Source organism: Lytechinus variegatus, chromosome 12 (assembly GCF_018143015.1).
Source record: "Lytechinus variegatus isolate NC3 chromosome 12, Lvar_3.0, whole genome shotgun sequence".
NCBI classification, from domain to species: Eukaryota; Metazoa; Echinodermata; class Echinoidea; order Temnopleuroida; family Toxopneustidae; genus Lytechinus; species Lytechinus variegatus.
The window spans coordinates 11,525,015-11,547,550 of record NC_054751.1 but is presented as its reverse complement, the minus strand read 5'-3'; the positions used below and the strand labels follow the sequence as shown (position 1 = coordinate 11,547,550).

General features: G+C 36.5%; 1 protein-coding gene across 1 annotated transcript in view; it reads right to left on the bottom strand.

The window, feature by feature from the left end:
- Positions 1 to 33: 33 nt before the first annotated feature.
- Positions 34 to 22,536, bottom strand: part of LOC121425297 (polycomb group RING finger protein 3-like) — a 94,357-nt gene continuing 71,854 nt past the window's right edge. The window contains exons 7-9 of the mRNA XM_041621323.1: positions 16,034 to 16,233; positions 15,333 to 15,413; positions 34 to 2,958 (exon numbers count right to left, since the gene is read on the bottom strand). Of these exons, the coding sequence (XP_041477257.1) occupies positions 2,908 to 2,958; positions 15,333 to 15,413; positions 16,034 to 16,233 (332 nt within the window). The 3' untranslated portion in view covers positions 34 to 2,907. The remainder of the gene's footprint in view (positions 2,959 to 15,332; positions 15,414 to 16,033; positions 16,234 to 22,536) is intronic.

The window sequence follows — 22,536 nt, the reverse complement described above, 5'->3', positions numbered from 1 at the left end:
TCACCTAACCTAAATAGTATACAATTTGTGTTCATCAAACTCTAAAATTAGCCATAAAAAGTCACATCAGGCTTGTTCAGACAAAAAAGACAAATCCTTGTGACAAGCACAAAAAGCCCCTCTTTCATTCCTCAAATTCAGTTTCGGTATGACAATCCACCCCACTGATGTTAATGAATGTGCATTCAAAAGTCAAAGTGAGTAGTATGTACGGGATCACGTTATACTTGTGCGGACAAACTCCCGACAATTTACACTCATGAAGCTTTTGACTGGTCCGCAGCTTAGGCATTTTATCCCCCCCCCTCCCCCCTCCTGCTTCAGCAACATCTGAGGGAGGCTGGGGGGGTGGGGGGCTGCTGCCTCACTTCTAGTCACTACATGTATGTACACTAGAATGATGAAGGGTGTCCTGCAATCTCAAACAAGTCTTTAGTTTGTTTTTCTACAAACAAACGTATACCATTAACAAGACATGAAATGTCAAGATCCTATATCATCACTTTTCCGTAATGTTCCACGACAAAATCACCAATTCGTATACTATGTCTGCTGTACAATACACCATCAATTTCCAGTTCTTTTCTTCTCATCAAGATATACATACAAACATGTACATTATATATATAAGTCAATAATGATAAATACATAACACATGTACATGTATGTAGTCTGTACAATACAATTTCATTTTGTCCATGATATTTCAAATCTGAAGATTCTATTCCAACATGATTTTTATACCAATTCTTTCTTCATCAGGCCTTCCATATGAATGAAATCATGTTCTATGACACATGATTTTATAAAGAAGCACTTTAATGCAACTTGACCATTTAAACATAATAAAGTAGTGGGAGAATTCTACATATTTCCAAAACAGATTAAGTTTGTTGTTTGAATGTTTTTGAATTATGACCAAACATTTGCAAACATCAATAACTCTATACTTGTATGTTGTCCGATTTCTTTCAAACTTTCACTGATCCATTTTTTTTTCTGTTTTCGTGAAATTATTCTATTGCTAAGATTGGAATCGCCTTATAATCTAATATCAAATATGATATCCATCATTAATCTTCAATTTGTCAGTAACCATTGAGCACTCAACGAGATTAATCAATTTAACATGATCCTAATACCTAATCAATAACCATTATGGATACGAATAGTGCAGATTTTTATTTTCAGGGATACTTGAAGAAAATTCTGTTCCCTATCAGAAGTATTTGATGTAAAAAATGAAATAAAATGAATAAAAAAACTCGTCAAATCCTGTAATAAGGAAGTCTTGATCTTATGAATATGACAAGCTGAGAAGAAATAAGTGGATAGTGCAAGAAATTGCTAGAACATACACAATATCTCTATATATAAGCCTTTGGGAGGAAGTATCATTTACAATGAAAATACTAGAGAGAAACAATTAGGATTACCCCCAAAGATCATGATAAGATGGCATGAATGATAAAAAAGCAAGATAAACTCTTCTCAAACTATTACCTCTTTGGGGGGATCGATTTCAATGTTGTCATTCCATTGCAATTACATCTTAATGCATGACAAATATTACCTTTGTCAATATATTTCTCATTATCTAGACACCCTCACCACACTATTGATACCAATTGAGCATCAAACAGTGGCAGAGCTTAAAGGTAGTTGTGAACTTTTGGGAGATTAGTACAATATGGCAAAAGAACATTAAAAATATCCACTCTGTATTAAGATTTTATGAAGATTTTGTTAAGAAAGTAAAGCAAAAGACATGCCATTGAATTTTGTAGAGATGGATGTCCTCAAGCATATTGCAATTAAAGGAGTGGCAGTGAGCTGGCGTTTGGGAAGTGGATGTGGGTGGATGGATCTGCGTATCAACCGGTATGAACCAGTTTCAATCAATTTTGACTGGTTTCGAATGGTTAGCAATGAGAAGTAATCATAGTAGGCCTACATGTACATATATGTTTCACCTTTGCTATGCAGGCAAGCCAATTTTTTTCTCAGTTCCTGAGGTTAAGATTTTGATGTGAAGGCACCGCCTCCTGGGAAAGTAGCATCTATGCTTTGTTTTTGTGGCGCAAGTGAAAAAAGTTTGTAAACTGATGCATTAGTTTGAAAAGGAATCTGCTTCCATTAATTTTGGTGGACTTATTCATCTTATAACAGAAAGCAAAACGCCAGATTACTAGATAACTATACAAACAAAAATGTTTAGGGAGTAAGATCAAAATGAAGTCCTCTGTTAATGTGTTGCAGCATCAATGAATCAAAAACAGGAACATTAATTCGGAATGAGAAGGTAGTTGTTTGGGAACCATGAACTGTCTTTGTCTCATAGTCTGTCTTACAAGGGTTCTTCATCAAAGTGTTCCAAGATTGCAAGACTCCTGGTTCTCTAAAGATCAGTAATGGGGGTGAATGCTGCTGTTGCAGATTACACAGGAATCTAATACAAGTTGCAGGACTGGATATCAAGTACAGGATTCACAGCTTTCCTCACACAGAAACATAAATCAGTCAAACGGCATGACAAGTCTGGCTCTTCAGTAGTCGGCAAAGGGAAGAGGAATCCTTGGGTCCGGGGAAGCAACATGATAATCACATAAAAAACACAGGGTCCTCCGACAACCAATGTTCGGAGCGTGACCATCTCCAACACCTTCCGCAATCCAATTAATATATTCATATATACATATACACACAAGATGGCAGGTTTTCGGCTATTTGATAGTTGTATTCTCAAGATTTCATAAAAATAGTCATTGTTCATCCTCTCAGGATAGTCCATCATGTCCATTATCCTAATCTGAAAGAAGTCCATAGTGCATTTGTCTTTCCAATCCCAAATTGGTCTAGTTCTTGCAGCAATCGAATTTCGTCTTTGGGAAAGACAATGGCTTGCTGTCATACATGTAGCTCTTGTCTTGATCTATACTGCAGCATTAATGGAAAACTCTGTAAATAGATGAGAAAAGATAGGGGGAAAGTAAGAATCAATCATATGAGACAAAAATAGTATACTGTTTTATTTTCTATGATTGGTGTTCGATCACCAGCTGGTGAATTGGGGGAACTCACATATATTGGTAGTACGGGGACGTGCCGCTTTGAAGACCCCCCTTTTCAGACCTAAATTTCAGTTCTCTAGCATTTACATTTTACAAAAGTTCCGTTCACGAGCCACCCCAACCAGCTCCCAAGCCCTGCCAAAATTTCCACCGCAAGCCGTGAAAATCTACCGTACCCCGGATATGAGAGCAAGCTACACGCACAGCTCCATCAAGCCAAAAGTCCTCATCTACAATACAGAGCCAGCTATAGAGCGCGCGCGATCGCAGTCGTTACGGTACAATGTGCCGTTCCCATGAACTCATTTTTTCCGCCCTGTTTGATTTGATTTCGTTCCGTAGACCCTGTTTTTCACACGGCCAGGTACATTTTTAGTTCCCAAGACCCCGTATTTCACCCTTGTAGTCAGTTCCTTAGACCCCCATTTCAGTGTTTCGCGAGACACACCCCTATCAAAAAATAATTGGAGTGCCCCCCCCCCCCCCGGAATTCCCCCCTCTCTATCTCTATTCAGCTCTCCCAATGCGTTTGATGTGTTTCAAATGCTGCTAGAATGTTGTGAGAATACTTGAATGCATTCAGGGCCCCATAACACAAAGATTAGTGATTAATCATTAATTTGAAACAACAATTCTGATTGGTTCCTGGTCAGTCTACTGAGCAAAATACGCATGCAACACTGATCTTAATAGGCCATTTCATTTAGCAATTAAATCACTAACCTTTGTGTTACAGGGCCCAGAATGCACAGCAAACACCATTCAATATTCTTTCCACTTTAATGTACCTTGAAAATCGTGTACCTGACCAAAACATTCAGGACAGAATCAGCATGAATATTCTGAATGCACTCACACTGCAATCAGATTTTTAGAAAGTCCCTCAAAAATCCAAGAATGTAGCACTGATTTTCAATCTGACTCCATTGTAGCACATTTTGCCTGTATTGAGACTCGTGTTTGATGAGTTTCCTGGTCAATGTACCATATCAAAATGAACTTTGGTGAATTAGAACAACCCATCCCCCTTTAATTTTCCTGACTTTTTTATATCCCAAATGATTCTGCTTTCAAGAATCCTGCTGATCCAAAATAATTGTGAAGGAGCCTTACAACAAATGTAAAGGCCACCGCACACCTTACGACCCGACTGGTCGGCGACTGGCTTGCGACTGAGTGAGGGGAGATGAATCGCAAGGCAGTCATAAGCCTCGACACCGCACACCTTGCGATCCGATCTGCGACTCATGCATGCGCTTTTTGCTTTTTGGCATAGCATCTGAGAAATTGCGCTTACTACTGCGTATGCGCGTTGTTTATCATAATACGCGTTATGCAACTCTGCTGTCTGATTGGCTGGAGGTTGGATTGAGCTTGCGATCCAGTCATAAGGATTCCACAAGTCAAATCCTTCCGATTTTCCTTGCGACTCGTCTCTGACCGGTCTGCGACTCTGAAGCTGACAAGCGCTGTGACGTCACATCTCCCCTCACTCAGTCGCAAGCCAGTCGGCGACCAGTCGGATCGTAAGGTGTGCGGTGGCCTTAAGGCATCCCTTTGATTCCAAAATGATATTATTCAATATTTTTTCTTTTGTTTTGTTGTTTCCAAAAATAATACAATGAGGTCACTTTTTTCCTCAATTTTTTAATGGATTGAAAAAATGTTCACTCTTTATTCATATTTCCCCCTGACAAAAGCATTTATCTTTCCAGACAATCATACTTTTCCAATGATCATTACATGCATGATTGAATTGTTTCAACACTCACTTTATAGATGATGGTTCAAAGTTTTATTCAATTTGAATGTATTATACTATTTATATGACTATCATCATTTCATAAAGATTCCCTCTTGAATGGGAGAGAGAATCACTTAAAATGATCAATATCAGGTATTCATTCTGCCTGTGATAGAATTCACAGAAAGAATCAATCTGGGTCAGCTTTTGTGATTAAATAATCTGATGTTGGCGGGAAATCAAGTCTGATAGAAGATCACAGAGTTAAAAAGTGCATTTAACAATATTAATAGCAGTATATAATACCCCTTTCATAAACCCAATTATGCGGCTAATAGCAGCATAATTTGGTCGTAAAATTGGAGGAGGACCAGAGTTATCCGCATTAATTTGATGCTGCTATTATCCGCATAACAGCAGCATCGGGACACGATTTTGAGTTTATGAACGCATTTCCATATAATGCGGATAATTGCCATGGTGCGGTCACAAGGTCACTCTTTTCCAACACAACCGCATCGGAGGGGGCGTGTCCAGTTGTCATGAAGATTATCCGCCTTTTTCAGGACGGGCGCTCGTAAAAATAATGCGGCTTATTTTCGGAGTTCGTGAACGCAAATTTTATTGAATTATCCGCATTACTCTTAGGCGGCTAATTGGAGGATGGGTTTATGAAAAGGGTAGTAAATGTATCTATCTTATTAACACATTACCTACTAAGCATTTGATTTAGATGATCCATGTATAATGCCTATTGGAATGACAGAATTCACCTGACAAAGGGTTAATGAAGCATATACTCCTCATAATGAGGGATTTATCCACTTCAATCTTTCTCTTTCAATTTTCTCATTCCGATTTCTTTCAAGATTCCCTCGAAACTTTAAGATTATCAGTTGACAGTTATCAACATTAAATTACATGTTAGCCCCATCCCCCTTGCCCTTTCTGAAGGCAACTCTTATTTTCTTCCTCCACCAATTTGCCTTCCACTATTTTTTCTATCAGTCTTTTTCAATCAGCCTTTAGAAGTTGACTGAAAAGAGTAAATTTCTTTATTCCCTCATACTCTATTTTTCAAAGATTTTCCTCTCTCATCACACAACCCATATATCATCAGTGAATTTACGAACTGGCTCAAACCTCGGCTGGTCTTCAAAACATGATTTCGAAATAATCGCATTCAAAGTTCAGACACTCGTAACTTTGTGCTTTGAAACAACCAGATCAATTATTTATACTAATTTAAAGCATGCATACATTCTATTCTTTTGTAAAATTTTGTCAGCATTTCATATTCACTCTTTCAATACTTAAAATAAAGCTCATATATGCATTTCTGAAGCTGCTAACTTTTACTCAAAACGGGGATTTAGCCAGTTCATAAGATCACGAGCAGCATGCGCACTGTTTTTTAGCTGTGCAAACCCTGCAGAAACCACGGTTTGAGCCAGTTCGTAAAACCGTTCATGCAATGCGCATGTTGTTTTAGAGGCACAAACCCCATACTTGCAGCATCTAGGTCGGGTCTTTGACCTTGGCGCGCCATTTCAGAGACTTTATAATACACAAAGAATGGTTTGAGCCAGTTCGTAAATCAAAGTAGGGGGTTTAGCCGGTTCATAAAAAGATTTAAACATGCTCTTATTCTTTAAATAATACAAATTTTAATCTGAAATTTGGCAAATAAGTAGAGTGAATCACAGGCTTTCAGAATATGCAAAAAAAAATTAATTCCGAAAATTTGACCGAAAATTAGGTTTGAGCTTGTTCATAAAATCACTGATGATATATGTCACTGCTGATTCCTTGTAAATCTATATTCTTCCCCTCCTATACACAACACCTACTCAGACTCTTCACACATCAATCTTGAATGATTTAATAAAAAAAAACTGATAAGCAGAGTTTATTGCTGCATGTGCTATGGTCACAAATTTCCTGTATATACTTTACCTAAAACCCTGCCCAATACTGTTCTATACTAGATTCCTTATTGGGTTAATTCCAGAGTGATGCTATGACTCCAATTTATCAAAATTACAGATAAATACTGTTTTTGTTCTTTTACTTTTTTCTGATTAGAGTATTTACTGGTAGCATCATTGTTTGCAATTGATAGTGTCATATTGCCCTTTTACTTGCTGAAACATGAGTTTTGGCTGGCATTTGATTCAGAAACATAAACCAATTTACAGTTACAGAAATGCTTTAATAAACCCTTACAAGGGGATTTGGGAGGTTGGTTCACATTATCAAAAATAGCCTGTTGACATTTTCTTCTCCAAAAAATCTGACAAGTTATATTAAAAGAAAAAAAGGAAATAACTTGTTAAACTTACCCTCCAAGAAATTCTGATAAACACACACAAAAAAAATTCTCTTTAACCATCTACACCATATTAATCATAACTAGGGGTCACCCTGGCTATGGTGCACCAGTAGAGAATATATGATGAAAATGACATGGATTTTGAATGTTTGGGAGGACTAAGGAACCATTCGTATTTTAGAGGCTGTTCTCACTACGTTCCTAAAACTAGTTTAGTGGAAACTAGTTTAACGCGTAGTGAGAATGGTCGAAGCGGTCTTGGAAGCGATCTTCTAAACCAGTTTGGAAAACCACCTCGCGATGTAGTTTTCAAGATCGCTTTGCCTCGTTAAACTGGTTTTAGCGTGAGGACACAACCGTTCTTCGGGAAGCGATCTTCGCACATTTTGAGCGCGCTACTCCACACGACAGGTGTAGAATGACCATGCTGCGGTTTCAAATTTCGCGCGAAACGTGTCATCCCCACTGAGAGCGTTTCCATAGCAACAAGAGCGCTTTACGTGAAGTGATTTTGAAAACCACTTTCGTGTGATCAAGTGGGAACGCTAGCAAAGCGACCTTTGCTAGCGTTCTGGTTTCCTGAATCGGCTTCCAGTAAACTAGTTTTAGAAAGCGTAATGAGAACGGCCTCTTAGACATTTTGGACAGTATTGGACTTTTGCCCGTTTTGAGGGGTCACCCTGGCTATGGTATACCAGTAGCCATACCATTTTAGAATCAATTTGTTGTGTCTGAACACAGCTCCACATGTCTGCTGTCAGCCTGCTGTTTTGTTTATAAAATCTACAACGTATGTCTATATGAATATTAAACTAATCAAGAGAAATACAGTTCACTCCCACTTTCCATAAACACTGAAAATAACTCAATGCAATAGTATTTAATTACACCATATATATCTGTATACATGTAGTACAAAAATAAAGAAATTTCTATAACTTTCCCCAAAAGTGAAACTGAGAATGCATAAATGGATCTGAAAATTTGAAACATGGTAAAAATCAAGAACATTGTGCCAGGATCTGTGTATAGTTTCAGAAAAACAAGATTTCCCATATTTCACAAGAGTTATATTTTTCTGGTATCTAAATGTTTATACTTCATACATTATCTATCCATTCATATATGTTAAGAGAAAACTTTGGAAGTACGAAAATGCCTACAATTGTTTTGAAACTATCCATTGTTCATTTTTTCTTTTACAGGTTGGGGGCAATCAGTTAAGACTTCAAAAACTTCACAATGGATATCAAAATACCAGTATTTATATCTATCAAATTGTCCGGTCCAATGCAAAGCCCTAATCTCAACCTGACTAACATGACCTGTATTCTATAATCTAAATGAGGTCGACATCGCAGATACAATTCATAATTAGATTTCAACATACCCTGGATAGCAATACGGTTTCACATTTCGGAGACGAAACCCCAGCCAATTCTTTAATTTCACAAATATTGGAATGATGAATAATGCCATTTTTGTAAGAAGACCTCACAGAGAGAGAAGAAATTTCACAACTCAGGATCAAGTTACCCGTTTCTAGCATTCCTAACTTATTCCCCCAATCTTATTTGATTTGATGGGCAACTGGCTAGCGGTGATGTCGGAATTGCACTACTTGTACTCATGAGATTAATCAAATGAGATGAATTAGAAAACAATGCACACAGGAGTCTCATTTTCTGGTAACATGATTCAAATAATGGAAAAGTTGAGCAAGTTCTAATGGAAGCTTACTAAGAACCAAATTTTGTAAATTATCTCATTTAAACAACCATTACTTTTTCAGTGCACACTTGATACGATGTCCATATTTCTATTTTTTGTTTTTTGTTTATCATTTTTAAATTGGGTAGCAATATGCAAATGCTTGGATGAAGTGGTTTATTAAAGCAGTAGCAAAGAGTAAATCACTTATCACCGTAATTACTTTCATATACGATATTGTCAGATAAATTGTGATGGAAAAAAGCATTTGCTTGAAGGATGATAATGGTCGGGCCTACTGCAGGTGCTGGGTTTTTGTGGGGGAGGGGCTATATTCTCTGCTTCATTTCAAATCACCTTAATTCTTTTGAAGCTCATGGTAATTTTCAGCATTTTGTTGGGTCAAACTGCCTTCTACCCTTGGGAATTGTTCACTGGTATGGTTTACGAATCATCCAAACATCATCTATTAGTCCCTTTGTCAACAACAAGGTCTAGTAAACAGGCTAGCTGACATCTCTTATAAGGGTGCCCCTGGGTGCTAAACGAAGCAATGGGGTTCAGCGATACTATTACATCAGTCCGCTTGTCATTCCTCTCGCTCCTGATGACCTGGAAAGCTCTACTCTTTGACAACTAATGCTTCCTAAAACCTGTTCCAGTGATCTACCTTGAAAATTCATCCCAGCTATTCAATACCCATCTATTGGTAATCCAATGGAAATCACCAAATTAACAGGTTTAGAGTCATGGATAATGACAATTCACTGTTCAATGGGCTATATATCATCTATCATCCATTGTCATGAATGTATTTGGAATCTTTGAAATCTAGTGCCCGCCTCTCCCTTAAAAACTCGCTTTGGTTTTCATTACACAATTAGCATCATCTTTTTGATCTTGAATCAAGGATAAACGTGACGAGAAATTTCATCATTACATCCATATAATATGTAGATCCCTGGCAACTAATGCCCTTCTACTCCTGAAACATCACTCTGTATATTAGTCTCTTCATCATACATGTACATTGGGGTCGAATCACCAAATTGTTCGCATTTTAATCAAGGATAATAAACCCTTACCCATTATCACATTCCTGAATTCTTGGATTTAGAAAATTTCTATTCTTTCACACCTACTATATATGTAATGCCTCCTTAATCTTTTCTTTGATGTCCATCCGTGACAAAACTGTTTTGAGCTCTCTAGCAGAGATTCTTGTGCAAAATGAGTACGACTTTACAGTTATTTTTGTTACTGTGCTGAGGAAATAAATTTCAAATAGAAAAGATGTCATATAACAAAATAATGAAATATATTGTCAGGATAAAATAACATTTTTATTCAGGTGACTTTTAAAGCAAACCTTGATTAATATCCAATCCCAAATACCTACGATCATCAGGATTAAATAGAGTAACCCCGAAGCAAATGAAGAGGAAAGAAAGCATTTTAGTAAAGTGCCATGAAGTTGATGTTTGAGAACGATCCAAACATGTTTTCTTTTAAAGCCTGGCTTCTGCGCTTGAGCTTGCCTCACAGCCCCTGGGGTCATGCAAAATACTCTATCGGGGGAAATCCTACTCTGTCCAGACCGGAGTAAATATGCTCGCCTAACAAAAACATTTGGCCTGGGTGTTCTCAACTAAACTATTCACCACATAATTTAGCAAGGCGATTTTGTGGCCAAGTGCTCTGAACCTGACCTGAAAGTGTGCCTGATATTTTTAAGTAGTGTATGGCTTTCGACAATTTAAACTTAGGGCATGTTTATGCTTCCACTTTTAGGCCAGAATCAGCATTTTCATATATGATTAGTCCAAACATGGTTGCACTTGCAACCATGCTTACTTTAAGGTGCGCTTTTAAATGTCATTTGACCAGAATCAGGGTTTCTGGGGGAGTATAAACAGAACTAAGATCGTATTGGGTTTAAATGATGTCATTTGGTACATGCTTCCAGTGAGATGAAAATCCGCAGGCAAATACAGTTGCATGGTTCTAATGTTCAGAGGGTGCGTTTATTCGACACTTTTTTACCCTAGAATCATGATTAGAATCATGATTCAAATCACGATTCTGCAGAATCACGATTGCGTTTAGTCGAAATTGGAAATAAACGTCTTTCAAATCACAAACATGAAACACGGAAAAAGGGGCGTTTGGAAAGACGTTTCTGTAGAATCACGAACGAAAAGGGTCGTATAAACGATATCGTGATTTGAATCATGATTCTATGACGTCATTGTGTCGTGCTTCTTCCGGGTTCGACTCAAAGGCGCGCGCTGTGTTTCGTGCAGGTTAATTTTCGTGTAGCAGATTGCCAGTGTACTAGTACCGGTATATGCCAATTGTCATGTGCATTTAGGAATTATCATTCTGTGTATAATGTGTATTGTACCCCGGGGTTGTACTGTAGCGTCATTTGTATATTTCACTCAGGGTGACCAGATTTCACAAAATGAAATACGGGACAATTGACAAACGAAGATCAACAAAGAAGCCCACACAAAGTGTGGGCTTCTGAGAATCCATAGTATAATAATAACACTTTTGAAAAAAAAAAAAGAATTAGAAGGGAAGGTGAACGAAACTGAATGAAGGAGAGAAAGAAAAGAGATGATTGGGAAGGAAAGAAAACAGAAAAAATAACAGAAAGTTAGAATAAAAGGATGAAAGAAATAATAAAAGAGATAAAAAAGGTTTCCGTCATTCTTTGAAATGAATATAGAAAGAAAGAAAGGAAGGAAGGGAAGATTAATAAATGTCTCGCAAAATAAAGGAGACAATTAAAGGGGGAAAGGTGAGAAAAAGTAGGAGGAAAGAAAGAATGAAGGAAATAAACATGTTTCCTTCATTCTTTGAAAGAAAGAAACAATAGAAAGAAAATAAAAATAAGGGAAAAGAATGAGAAGGGAAAAATGAAGAAAGGAATAAAGAATGGAAGGGAAGAATGAAGGGGAAGAGAACGAAAAAATAGAAAATAATGGAAGGAGAGAAAGAACGAAAAGAAACAGGAGACGAAAAAAGAGAAGGAAGCCAAGGTAATTATAAATTTATAAGGAAAGAAAGAATGAAGGAAATAAAAAAGTATATTGGATAAAGAAGGAAAGAAAGAAAAATGAACAGAGAGAGAGAGAGAGAGAAAAGAAAATGTCGAGGAAAGAAAGATAGGAAATAAAGATAGATGGAACAAAAAAGGGCAAGCAGAAAGGATAGGGTATATATAAAATAAAGAAAAGGGAAAAGTTCAAACTTCAAGTAAACAAAAAAATCCAATCATCTAATAAAAATCATAACTTTATTAAATGTATTTTTAAAATTTTAAACATAAAATGTTTTAGAAATGAATAAAATTTCAAAGTGAAACATATTGTCAAACTTAAAAATTAGATGAAACATCGCGGCATCATGCACACCAAGACTCAAAACGAAAGCTGAAACTAGATCTATGAAAAGTCAATAACATTTTCCTCCGATTACATCTCCAAATCATTAAACTGAGAATCCATAGTATAATTATAAGAATTTCCCGCCGATTTTGTGATTATTTTGGTAGAAAAACTGTTTATCATGTGAGGTGTTTGCACCATTGAGAATTTGCTTCGATCCTCCATGCCTAGCTAGTAGCCTGCCACACACAGGCAGGAGGCCAGTTCGTTTGCAATGTATTAGCAAGAAATCATCGCAGAACTTGCAAAAGTTTACAGTTATCGATTTAATTGTTGTCCCTGCTTCGTCAGCTGTTGGTTATTTAATGAAAATTCGTCACTTTCAAATGTATTAACTACATTTTGTTCAATATTCTGAAATACGGGACAATCCCGGGAAATACGGGACGTCTGGTCACCCTGATTTCACTGTTTTCATCAATCATGTCTTCAAGTTCCAAAGGCACAAATTGGACTGACGACGAACTCAGGGCTCTGCTTGTGCTTTGGGCTCAGCCTGAAGCACAAGCATCCCTTACCGGGATTCACAGAAATATAAGACGATCTACGAGTCCCTTTCAGCGGCGCTTGCAAGGGAGGGATTTCAACGGAGACAAAATTAAAAGAATTCGTGCCCAGTAGTACGGCTACCGAACACCATTTTTGATGAACCGACAAGATTGAATACAAGTAAACAAAAACAATACGAGGTACAATACACGGAATTCTGGAAGTAAAAGATTTATTTTTCGGAAGCCGAGTTGCACTTGCACAAACGATCGCGCGTTAGCTCCGGTGGCAGCAAAAATCTAGCAGCCGACGTGAAGTTAGAAACACGCGCGAAAATGTTGACCTATACTTCCTGGGTCAAACTGCGCACTGTGATGCGCACTGGATCGGCCCGAATTCAGGGAGAAACAGCGTCAGAAAGATGGTCGTATAAACGCTGATTCTGTCGGATCGTGATTCATGTTGCTGTTTTGAATCATGATTCAAATCGTGATTCCAATCATGATTCTGGGTTGAGGTCGCATAAACGCAGCCAGAGACTCACCTCTACGGAATTACCTCTCATCTCTTTGGTTGTAATCATGACCAATGTACATTTGCATGTATGATTATTAATTTATTAAGTACTATCACTATTACTACTCATCTAATTTGTCAACACGATGTATGTTGAGGGATTTACATAAAACCCGGAACATGAATTATGGTGAGGAGACATCGTTGAGCAAGAAGCATGTACAAATAGATGTCTTATATTTTTCTTTAATAAGTATACTTTAATATTCTTTATTTTGTATTATTATTATCCTCACCATGGTGGAAATTGTTTGGCAATGTCAAGAAGCTCCATGCAATTACCAAAAGATCAGAAATTGATCAAAATTCAAATAATAACTGACCATATAACACTCGGAAAAAAAAAACTTTCAAAAAATTGCAAGCCCAATTTGACCTTGCTTTCCTGTTAATGAAAATTATGAAATGAAGCCAGCTGCCTCTGAAAAATGAAGCATAAACAGCACTCCCAGAACGTTTGCGATCGGCGATCTGAAACGACGTTTGAAAACACTGATTCTCTCTCCACAATGGAAGCATAAACACACCCTAAATGTAATTCCTAAGGGAGAATGTCTGATGTTTAAGAAACTACTGTATTAAATCATGGACCTACTAGCATGCATTTGCTAGTAGGTCCATGGTATATGCATATTCGAATAGACTCTGGACATGTGGTGTGTATTCATTGAACCTAATTTAAGTATTTTTTTAATGTAGATGTACATACAAACAATGTAAAAAGTACACTTTACATCAGATATAATCTTTAAGATCTCACCTTCCCCGTCATCTCTGTTTCTCATGCTCCCCTAATTGATCATCTTTCTTCCTTTTTATTTTCCCACTCCCAATCAACTCTTTTTCTTTAATAAAACCCATCAATTGGATCATTGTTCTATGAAAGTAATCACACGATTTTACAAATGACAGATATACAGTGCTACATTCTGAACCCCAAACTTTTCTAGATATTTCAACAAACCATTTAAATTGTAGTAAAACACACTGCCCAGAAAATTTATGTTAACATTCAGAATGTCAATCAACATCTGTAGATTCTAAATTTTTTTTATGCAATAACCATCTGCCATTCTTACCTTACAAACAGTTTTATAAAACACCCCAAGTGATATTATCACGAGCCCTGCCCATTTCTCATATCCCCCTCATCTCTTTCACTCTCCCTCATACTATATCAACACAGTGTAACTATACTCCAAAATCATTCACATAAGTGCATGCCTTGGGAAGCCCGGCTCTAACATTACATCCCGACTGACATGGGAAGACGAAAAAGATCGCCATTCCACGTCCATTATCTCAAACTCTCATCCGATACCGAAGAGACAATGCTCTCTCTGAATAATAGAAAGCACATTTTCTAGAGTGACCCAGAAACGGGAATTCTTGGTCGTGACCTTATAAGTGTTAACTTGAATACAGATTGGGCTAACACAACCCATCTATAGAAACAAGTACATTGTATTGTCCTCATTTTGTTTCGCTCTATGAGCCAGTTAAACAAAGATTCCACCATCTCAGTTGAAGTATGGATCAAAATGTTGTAAGAAAATATTTGCAATCAATGGCAACAATCCATAGATCAGTTTTAGCTGTAGCAAATCGGTTAAACTCCTTCAGAAGCAGACAAGCAAGCAATTGTAAATTAATTTGTAATCAATTGCAAGATATATGATTCATGTGGGTACCTCAAATAGATTTGAGAAAGTTTCTTGTTACACCAAAATAGAGCCCTGTTACACACACGACACGGCTTTAGATTTGAAAAGCCCCTGACCAGGCTCTACACCCGCAATGTAAAGCTGTCTTGAGACCATTTAAACCCCTCTGACACATAACTTGGGGCCAGCAAATTTTGCTATTAAACCCGCTGGTAGTACTCTCTGCCTTCTATCAAATTTCCACCTCAAATATGCATAAATTAGGCATAAAATCATCATAAAGCTACTCACCCTTGCTCGCCATCTTGTAACACAGACAAACTTTAACGTGTGGTCTTTGCCCAAGATCTCTTCATTGCATAGGATATCAAGCTGATTGGAAAAAAAAAAAGGGTGTAGTAATGCCATGGGCAATCATGAAAACTTTTCAAATATAGGTGCATATAATGACTTCTATGCATTGTGTATCATTATAAGTGTATATTTCATAAAATAGAAAGAGCGCTCATTCAAAACAATTATGCATTCAACAACATCCTTCAATACATTCTTAAGTTTGTCATTGGAACAATACATCCCAAGAGGATCAAAAAGAATAATAAATTAATCTTTGGAGTTAAATAAATTTGATGATTACTTTGATTGAATAAGTCCTGTGATAATTTTCATCAGATGCCAATTCTTCTTAATACATGTAGTTATCTTTCTTGCCATTATAAGCCAGGGACTTTCTGCTTGGAGAGGGTAAAAAAGCATAAGAAATTTAACCAGTTTAACAACTAAATTCTTGAACTTTTATCCATATAAACAGCACGTCGCAGTAAAATGTATTGATCGGTTCCTTTACTAGCAAAAAAGAAGTGCCTCAACAGAGCTTGAAAATTAGGAAATGCCTTTCACAAACATTTATCTCTCGCAATGTGAATAACACATATGATCATACATGTATACAGCATTTACTTTATTCATTACCTGCCAATGCCAATACTAACCTCATTAAATTTATCTAATTGTAATTTCTTGGCAACAAATTTCTTGATGTGGTTGATGGTGGCCTGGGAAGAGATACGGATGAACTTTTTCCGGAGTGGACCCAGCTTGTTGGTGGAACATTCTAGGACGATCTTGACTTGCTCATCGTTCCGGTGGTAATCGTCGTCCCCGTCTTTGGTGATGTCATTTTGTAATTCATCTGTATGGTGAAAATAATAAAAAAAGAAAATGGTGATTCCAAGTGATCTTGTCATGGCAATGAAATTGAAACTTTTAGAACCGCAAAGTACAAATTGATAGGTCGCAGACATATGTCAGGAAACTAAGAAAAATAACTTATCTTTTTTGGGGGGATTAATGCTAATTTTGTGTCTTGCAATAGAATAATCCAAGATAAACTGATATTCATATCGAACAAAATACAGTGATTTTATAGCACCAGCTGTCAATAATAAATATCAAATATAATTCTTTACTTTTGCAGAAAACAAATATAAAATTTTTATTTTGTCTTAATATAATCTCAAAAAGTTAGTGATTGTAAAACAACTAGAATCGCCGAGTAGTGAGCATTCAATTGGCAACCCACATGTGTACACTCTAAATTTTAACGATTTAAAATAAATGAAGATCGACTGTAAATAGTGACCAATATACTAGATTTAGTTTTAAACCTTGTAGATTTATATATTACTCTAAAAGATTTGAATTTAAATGTTTTGAGATTTCAAAGTTAATCCTAAAGATTTAACATAAATCCAACATTCGGCTGGTCACTCTATTATCCACAGCCGATTTGCATTTATTTTAAATCCTTGGAATTTAGAGTGTAGCTCTTCCAGGTATGTCCTGAATGGTACATATTCCCTTTTGCATTACACAAACAATCCATCTAGCTACAGTAACCTCATAAAATAACACTGCAGTATAAATCAGAAATAGATTAACGCACAGTGTACAATGTATATTATGAAAGGGAAGAAAATGGCACCTAAAAATAGGCAGACAACCTGCTACCCTTCTACATAAATCACACTAATGATAACGCTGCCTAAATGTCAAAGATTCAAATAAACCCCAAGACATTTGATGTGCATACATTTACTATTCATGAATTATAAATCTGCTTCTACAAATGTATAAATAGCACTTAAGACAGACATACATGTACATGTAGTCTCTTTGGAATTTGAATACTGCTATTCTTGATACGGTGTAGAGTAGAATGATATTTCTGTAATTTACCATGAATGGATGTCATCATTTAGAAATCAAGTAGGCCTACACACAAACATCAGGGTGATAAGAATGAATTGAGAAAGTCAAAGAAGTCTTAATTATTTTTAAAGGACAAGTCCATTCCAACAAAAAGTTGATTTGAATAAAAAGAGAAAAATCCAACAAGCACAGCACTGAAAATTTCATCATAATCGGATGTAAAATAAGTTATATAACATTTTCTAATTTCCCTTAATTTCACAAAATAGTTATATGCACATCCTGGTAGGTATGCAAATGAGGGAAGTGATGACATCACTCACTCACTATTTCTTTTGTATTTTATTATATGAAATACTCTAATTTTCTCATTGTCCTGTGAAACAAAGTTTTATTTTGCCCTAGACATGTGGAACTATTATTGTTTTACATTTTATGGTTCAGTCAAGTTGGTCCTTATCGTCAAATCTGTAAAAACTGAAATATTGTATAATTCAAACATTAAAAAAACAAAAGAAATAGTGAGTAAAGGACATCAATTCTCTCATTTGCATGTGACTAAATTGTGCATATAACCGTTTTGTGAAAAATAAGCAAAACTTTAAAATGTCTTAACTTTCTAATTTTTCATCCGATTTTGATGAAATTTTCAGCATTATGCTTCTCTGATTTTTCTCTATTGATTCAAATCAACATGTTTCTGAGGTGGACTTAACCTTTAGGTCAAATAATAACATTTGTCAGAGGCTGCAGCTGTCTTTGCTGTAACATGCTAAACAAAAGCGATACATGTACGTCTGATGTGGCAAAGACTACTACTTGTAGATGAGAAGCATCCACTGCCAATAAACTCCTGTCTTGATTTGGATGTTGTTTTTTCATTATCGACAATGAAATGACGCCAATATTCTTATGCATATGGATGAGTAGAAATAAATCAGACCAATCAGAAATACATTGGAAAGAAGAAAGGTAATGCATATCTAATATGTACATGTAAGTCATGTGACATGACGTCACTTTCTTCATCCAAAATGTCAAGTACGAATAAACAAGGGAAACTTCTGCAAGAAAGTTTGGATTATGTTGCCAATATACTTGGCATTCCTGAGACCTTCAAGAATCTGCCATTTGTAGCGTTATTGATAACGGGAGGGATATATTTCTTGCTTTACCAACAGGAAATGGAAAAAGCGCAATCTACCAGGCAATCCCTCTGTGTTACAATTATCTTCGCGATCACGGCTATTATGAATATATCTCCGCCATTTTGAATAAATGTAAATATTGATTAGGCAGACGGGAGTTAAAGGGGAAGTTCACCCTGAAGAAGACTTTGTTGTAAAAATAGCAGAAAAAATAGTAAAAAATATTGGTGAAGGTTTGAGGAAAATCCGTTAAAGAGTAAGAAAGTTATTAGAGTTCAAAGTTTTGGATTTGTGACGTCATAAACGAGCAGCTGCCCCATGTGTTATGTAATGTAAAAGGCATGAATTTCAAATTTTATATGGTTCCTGATGACTTGATTTTGTTTTCTTTTCATGATCGGGTGTGAAATAATTTGTCTATTGATATACAAAAGGTACAGTAAAAACCATTTTCAATTTTCTGAGAAAATGACATTTCATTGATTTTTTTACCATTCGCTATGTAGGAATGCTGCTCGCATATGACGTCACAAATCAAACAATTGAAATTCTAATAACTTTTTAATTATTTGATGAATTTTTCTCAAACCTTCGGCAATATTTTTCATTATTTTTTCTGCTATTTTTACAATAAACTTTTTGTCAGGGTGAACTTCCCCTTTAATAGGTGGTAGACGTAGTCTTTGCCACATCAGACGTATCGCTTGTGTTCAGCATAACAGAAAAGGTAATAACTGCTGCCTCCGCCTACATTACAGGCTAAAACTCATGCTGATGAAAACATACTGGGAGAGATAATACAGAAGTGATTGATGTCTTAAATTAAGAGTAACTGATACAGCTTGTCACAGCCAGCTCTCAAGAAACCCTTTGTTCAGACTGACAGCATTCGGCTACATACATGTACAGTATGCACATGGTTTAATGCAGTCAGTTTGAAGTGTGAACAGAGTAATGAAAGCAGTAAGACACATGTGTCTGAACATCAGGCCGTATGAAACATGACGATAGAGAATCAACATGAACATAATAATATCACTCAGGTTCACACAAAACTTATTAGTAAGAATATTAAATGTACAGGCAAATTTCTAAGTCATGTATGTAAGGCAATGTTTGTGAATTCGTTTTTCAGCAAAAAATGTTACAAGTTCACCTAAAGCCTTGTCCATATCAAGAATTGGACAATTGTAATTCTTGATATCACATGAATAAACCTGCACTGTAAAAACAGCTCGCACAGTAGACGTCTTAGACTCGGACTCTCCACAGATTAATAAAACAATATAGCTGCAGTCTTTTGCTATACGGTATAGCCTAGTAGCCTACATTCAGTGACTACCAAGATATCTGATTGAGCTCGATATCAATTTCTCTAAATCTAAACAGGGTCTGAGCTAGCTGTCAGTGCCAGGTCACACACGATACACCAGACTGCATTCAAGGTGTGATCTCGCATTCATTCCTACCGCAGATGAGGCTTGAGCCCTCGTGTGTTCAAGCTTCTTTAGCTCTGATCCTCTGATGCATCGATTCACTCCGTTCAAGTGACATTATTTTACGTTGACACGATATGTGCTCCGGCAACAATTGCTCCAGGCTTCATTCGTCTACAGATATAGGCCCATATTCTGAAGTCAGGTCTAACTTAAACTCAGATTAAAAGTTGTGGTTTAAGTATGGATAGCCAATTGTGGCATAAATTACTCACGGTACATATATCATATTTCAGCTCATTTGGCTCTCAAATCATTCATAATTGTCCAGGATGTATGAATAGATTATTGTTTTCACCATCGATAAATCAGGAAAGAGCACAGTTAAAAAAGAAACATACAACTTTATGAAAAAAAATTGACACTTTTGGCTTCCCATAATTTTAGCACAGAGTTAGACCATGGTCTAAGTTAAACCTGACTTCAGAATATGCGCCATAGGGTTAGGTTTAGGATAGGGTACAGCGTTGAATCCAGGATTGAAGTTGGTCATTCCATTATAATGTGTGGAATTCGCAGCAGAGCAAATGTCGCCGGAGAAAATGTCGTGGAACAAATACATTCTACACTGCTCCTGCCTGCATTCTTTCAATGATCGTTGCTTTTAATATAGTTTTAAGACATGCAACTCACCACCCTTTCACACGGTAAAAAAAATTTGTAATTTAAATGATTCCAGTGAAAAATAAGTAAGACTAATGACAAATATTTAGCATGTGTGAATCCAAACTAGAACATGATTAGAATCACAAACACCTGCAATCATCATTACAATGATGATTCAAGATTCATGTATGAAAAGGCCCTAAAAATGTGTTGGATGCCCAACTCTCTCGTACAAATTGCTTGAATATTAGCCTTGCCTGAGGCATACCTGGACATGGTTAGCACAATACACTAGTGTATTCAATCGTATTTGACTATAGGCCCTATATAACACACAATAGGGGAAGGCGGGGTAAGTTGTGACAGTTTTTGCTTTTTGCCAATTGGAATTGATATGATTAATAATCTTGTCCAAATAAGTACCTTGCCTTGAAATTTAATTCTTCTGAAATATTTTCCACCTATATATAACTTTCTATCCCCACACTGAAAGTCGTCGTGACCTTTGAAAAAAACGATGTCAAATGGCTCAACTTGCCCCATATATGGGGTAAGTTTGAGCCACCTTCTGGGGTAAGTTGAGCCACAAAAACTATGTACAAAATGTATGGGGGGAGAACCAGCATGTCAATTTTTTGTTTAAAGTCTTTTCACTTGCTAATTCTCTATAAATACTAACATCCTGTAAAAGGAAAAGAGCAGTCATGTAAATTTGCTCCTTTCAGCTTGCATTTCAATCGGTTATTATGGTCTGTTTGTTTTTTATGATACATTACCATAGGAATTACCATGGCTCAACTTGCCCCATGCTGTTTGGCTCAACTTACCCCAGTCCGAACTCAGTGCGAAAATTTTGTATCCACACATTTATTATGCATCCATCATATAAAAGACTATGACAAGAATGAAGATCCATACATGGACTAATAATGTTGTTGTCATGTCTTTATTATATTTAAAGACGTGTGTGTTTATAAAGCACTTATCTATTTCACACTCTTTTTTACTTTTTTGGCTGAAATTCATATTTTTCCCTCTAAAAAACTACTTTTTGTTTCAAAGTTGGAAACAATGTGGTGGGGTTAGGGGTTATGATATGGGTCATCAATACATGACACCACCACAACGTCTGACTCATTCATTATTGGCCTGGGGCTGGTGGCTCAACTTGCCCCTATGCTCAACTTACCCCGCCTTCCCCTACTCATTAATCAAAAAGCAGAAAGGCTGTCTAAAAAACAGGAAAGAAGCAGTTCCAAATGTGTGACATTGAAGCATAGATTATTCATTTACTCTAATAGGCCTATATGATTTTATTACCCAAGGCTGTGAATGCCCTGGCATCATTGCCTATCTCACTGGCTTCAAAATGTTTTTGTGCTACATTGTACTACTGATATTTAAAGACAAAAATGGGTTTATTTTTCATTTCTGTTACTGATGAATATATGATATATCATTAAATCATCATATTTATGATTTTATTGAGAATAGTAGTATTGACTTAAAATCAATCATGGACAGTACAATCAGCCATTGTGATGTAAATGAAAAGGTTCACATGAGCTATTCCAAATCTTGAAGGCTTCTTTCGAGTTAATCTACATATATACATGTACGATTGTACATTGATTCACCTGTCATCAGTGAATTGTCTGGTATACAAGTGATTACCAGTAGGCTATAATACAAGCTTTCATCAATATTCATAGCCTAATGATGATACCCACAGGATGAGATCAAATAAACCTTGAACAAAACCATCTAAACTCTTGACCGGTATTTCACCTAGGCCAAGGTTGTGGGCAATGGAACGGGCAAGGCTGGTATACAGTGACACATGTAACAAACATGGGGGGCGTCATGGTCGAGTGGTAGACTCTCGTCTTTCAATCTGAGGGGCTTGGGTTTAAACCCAACCATGGCGCATTTGCCTTCAGCAAGAAATTTACACCCATTCTGTTGCACTCAACCCAGGTGAGGCAAATGGGTACCAGCAGGAAGTTATTCCTCAAAAAAGCTATGAGCACCATA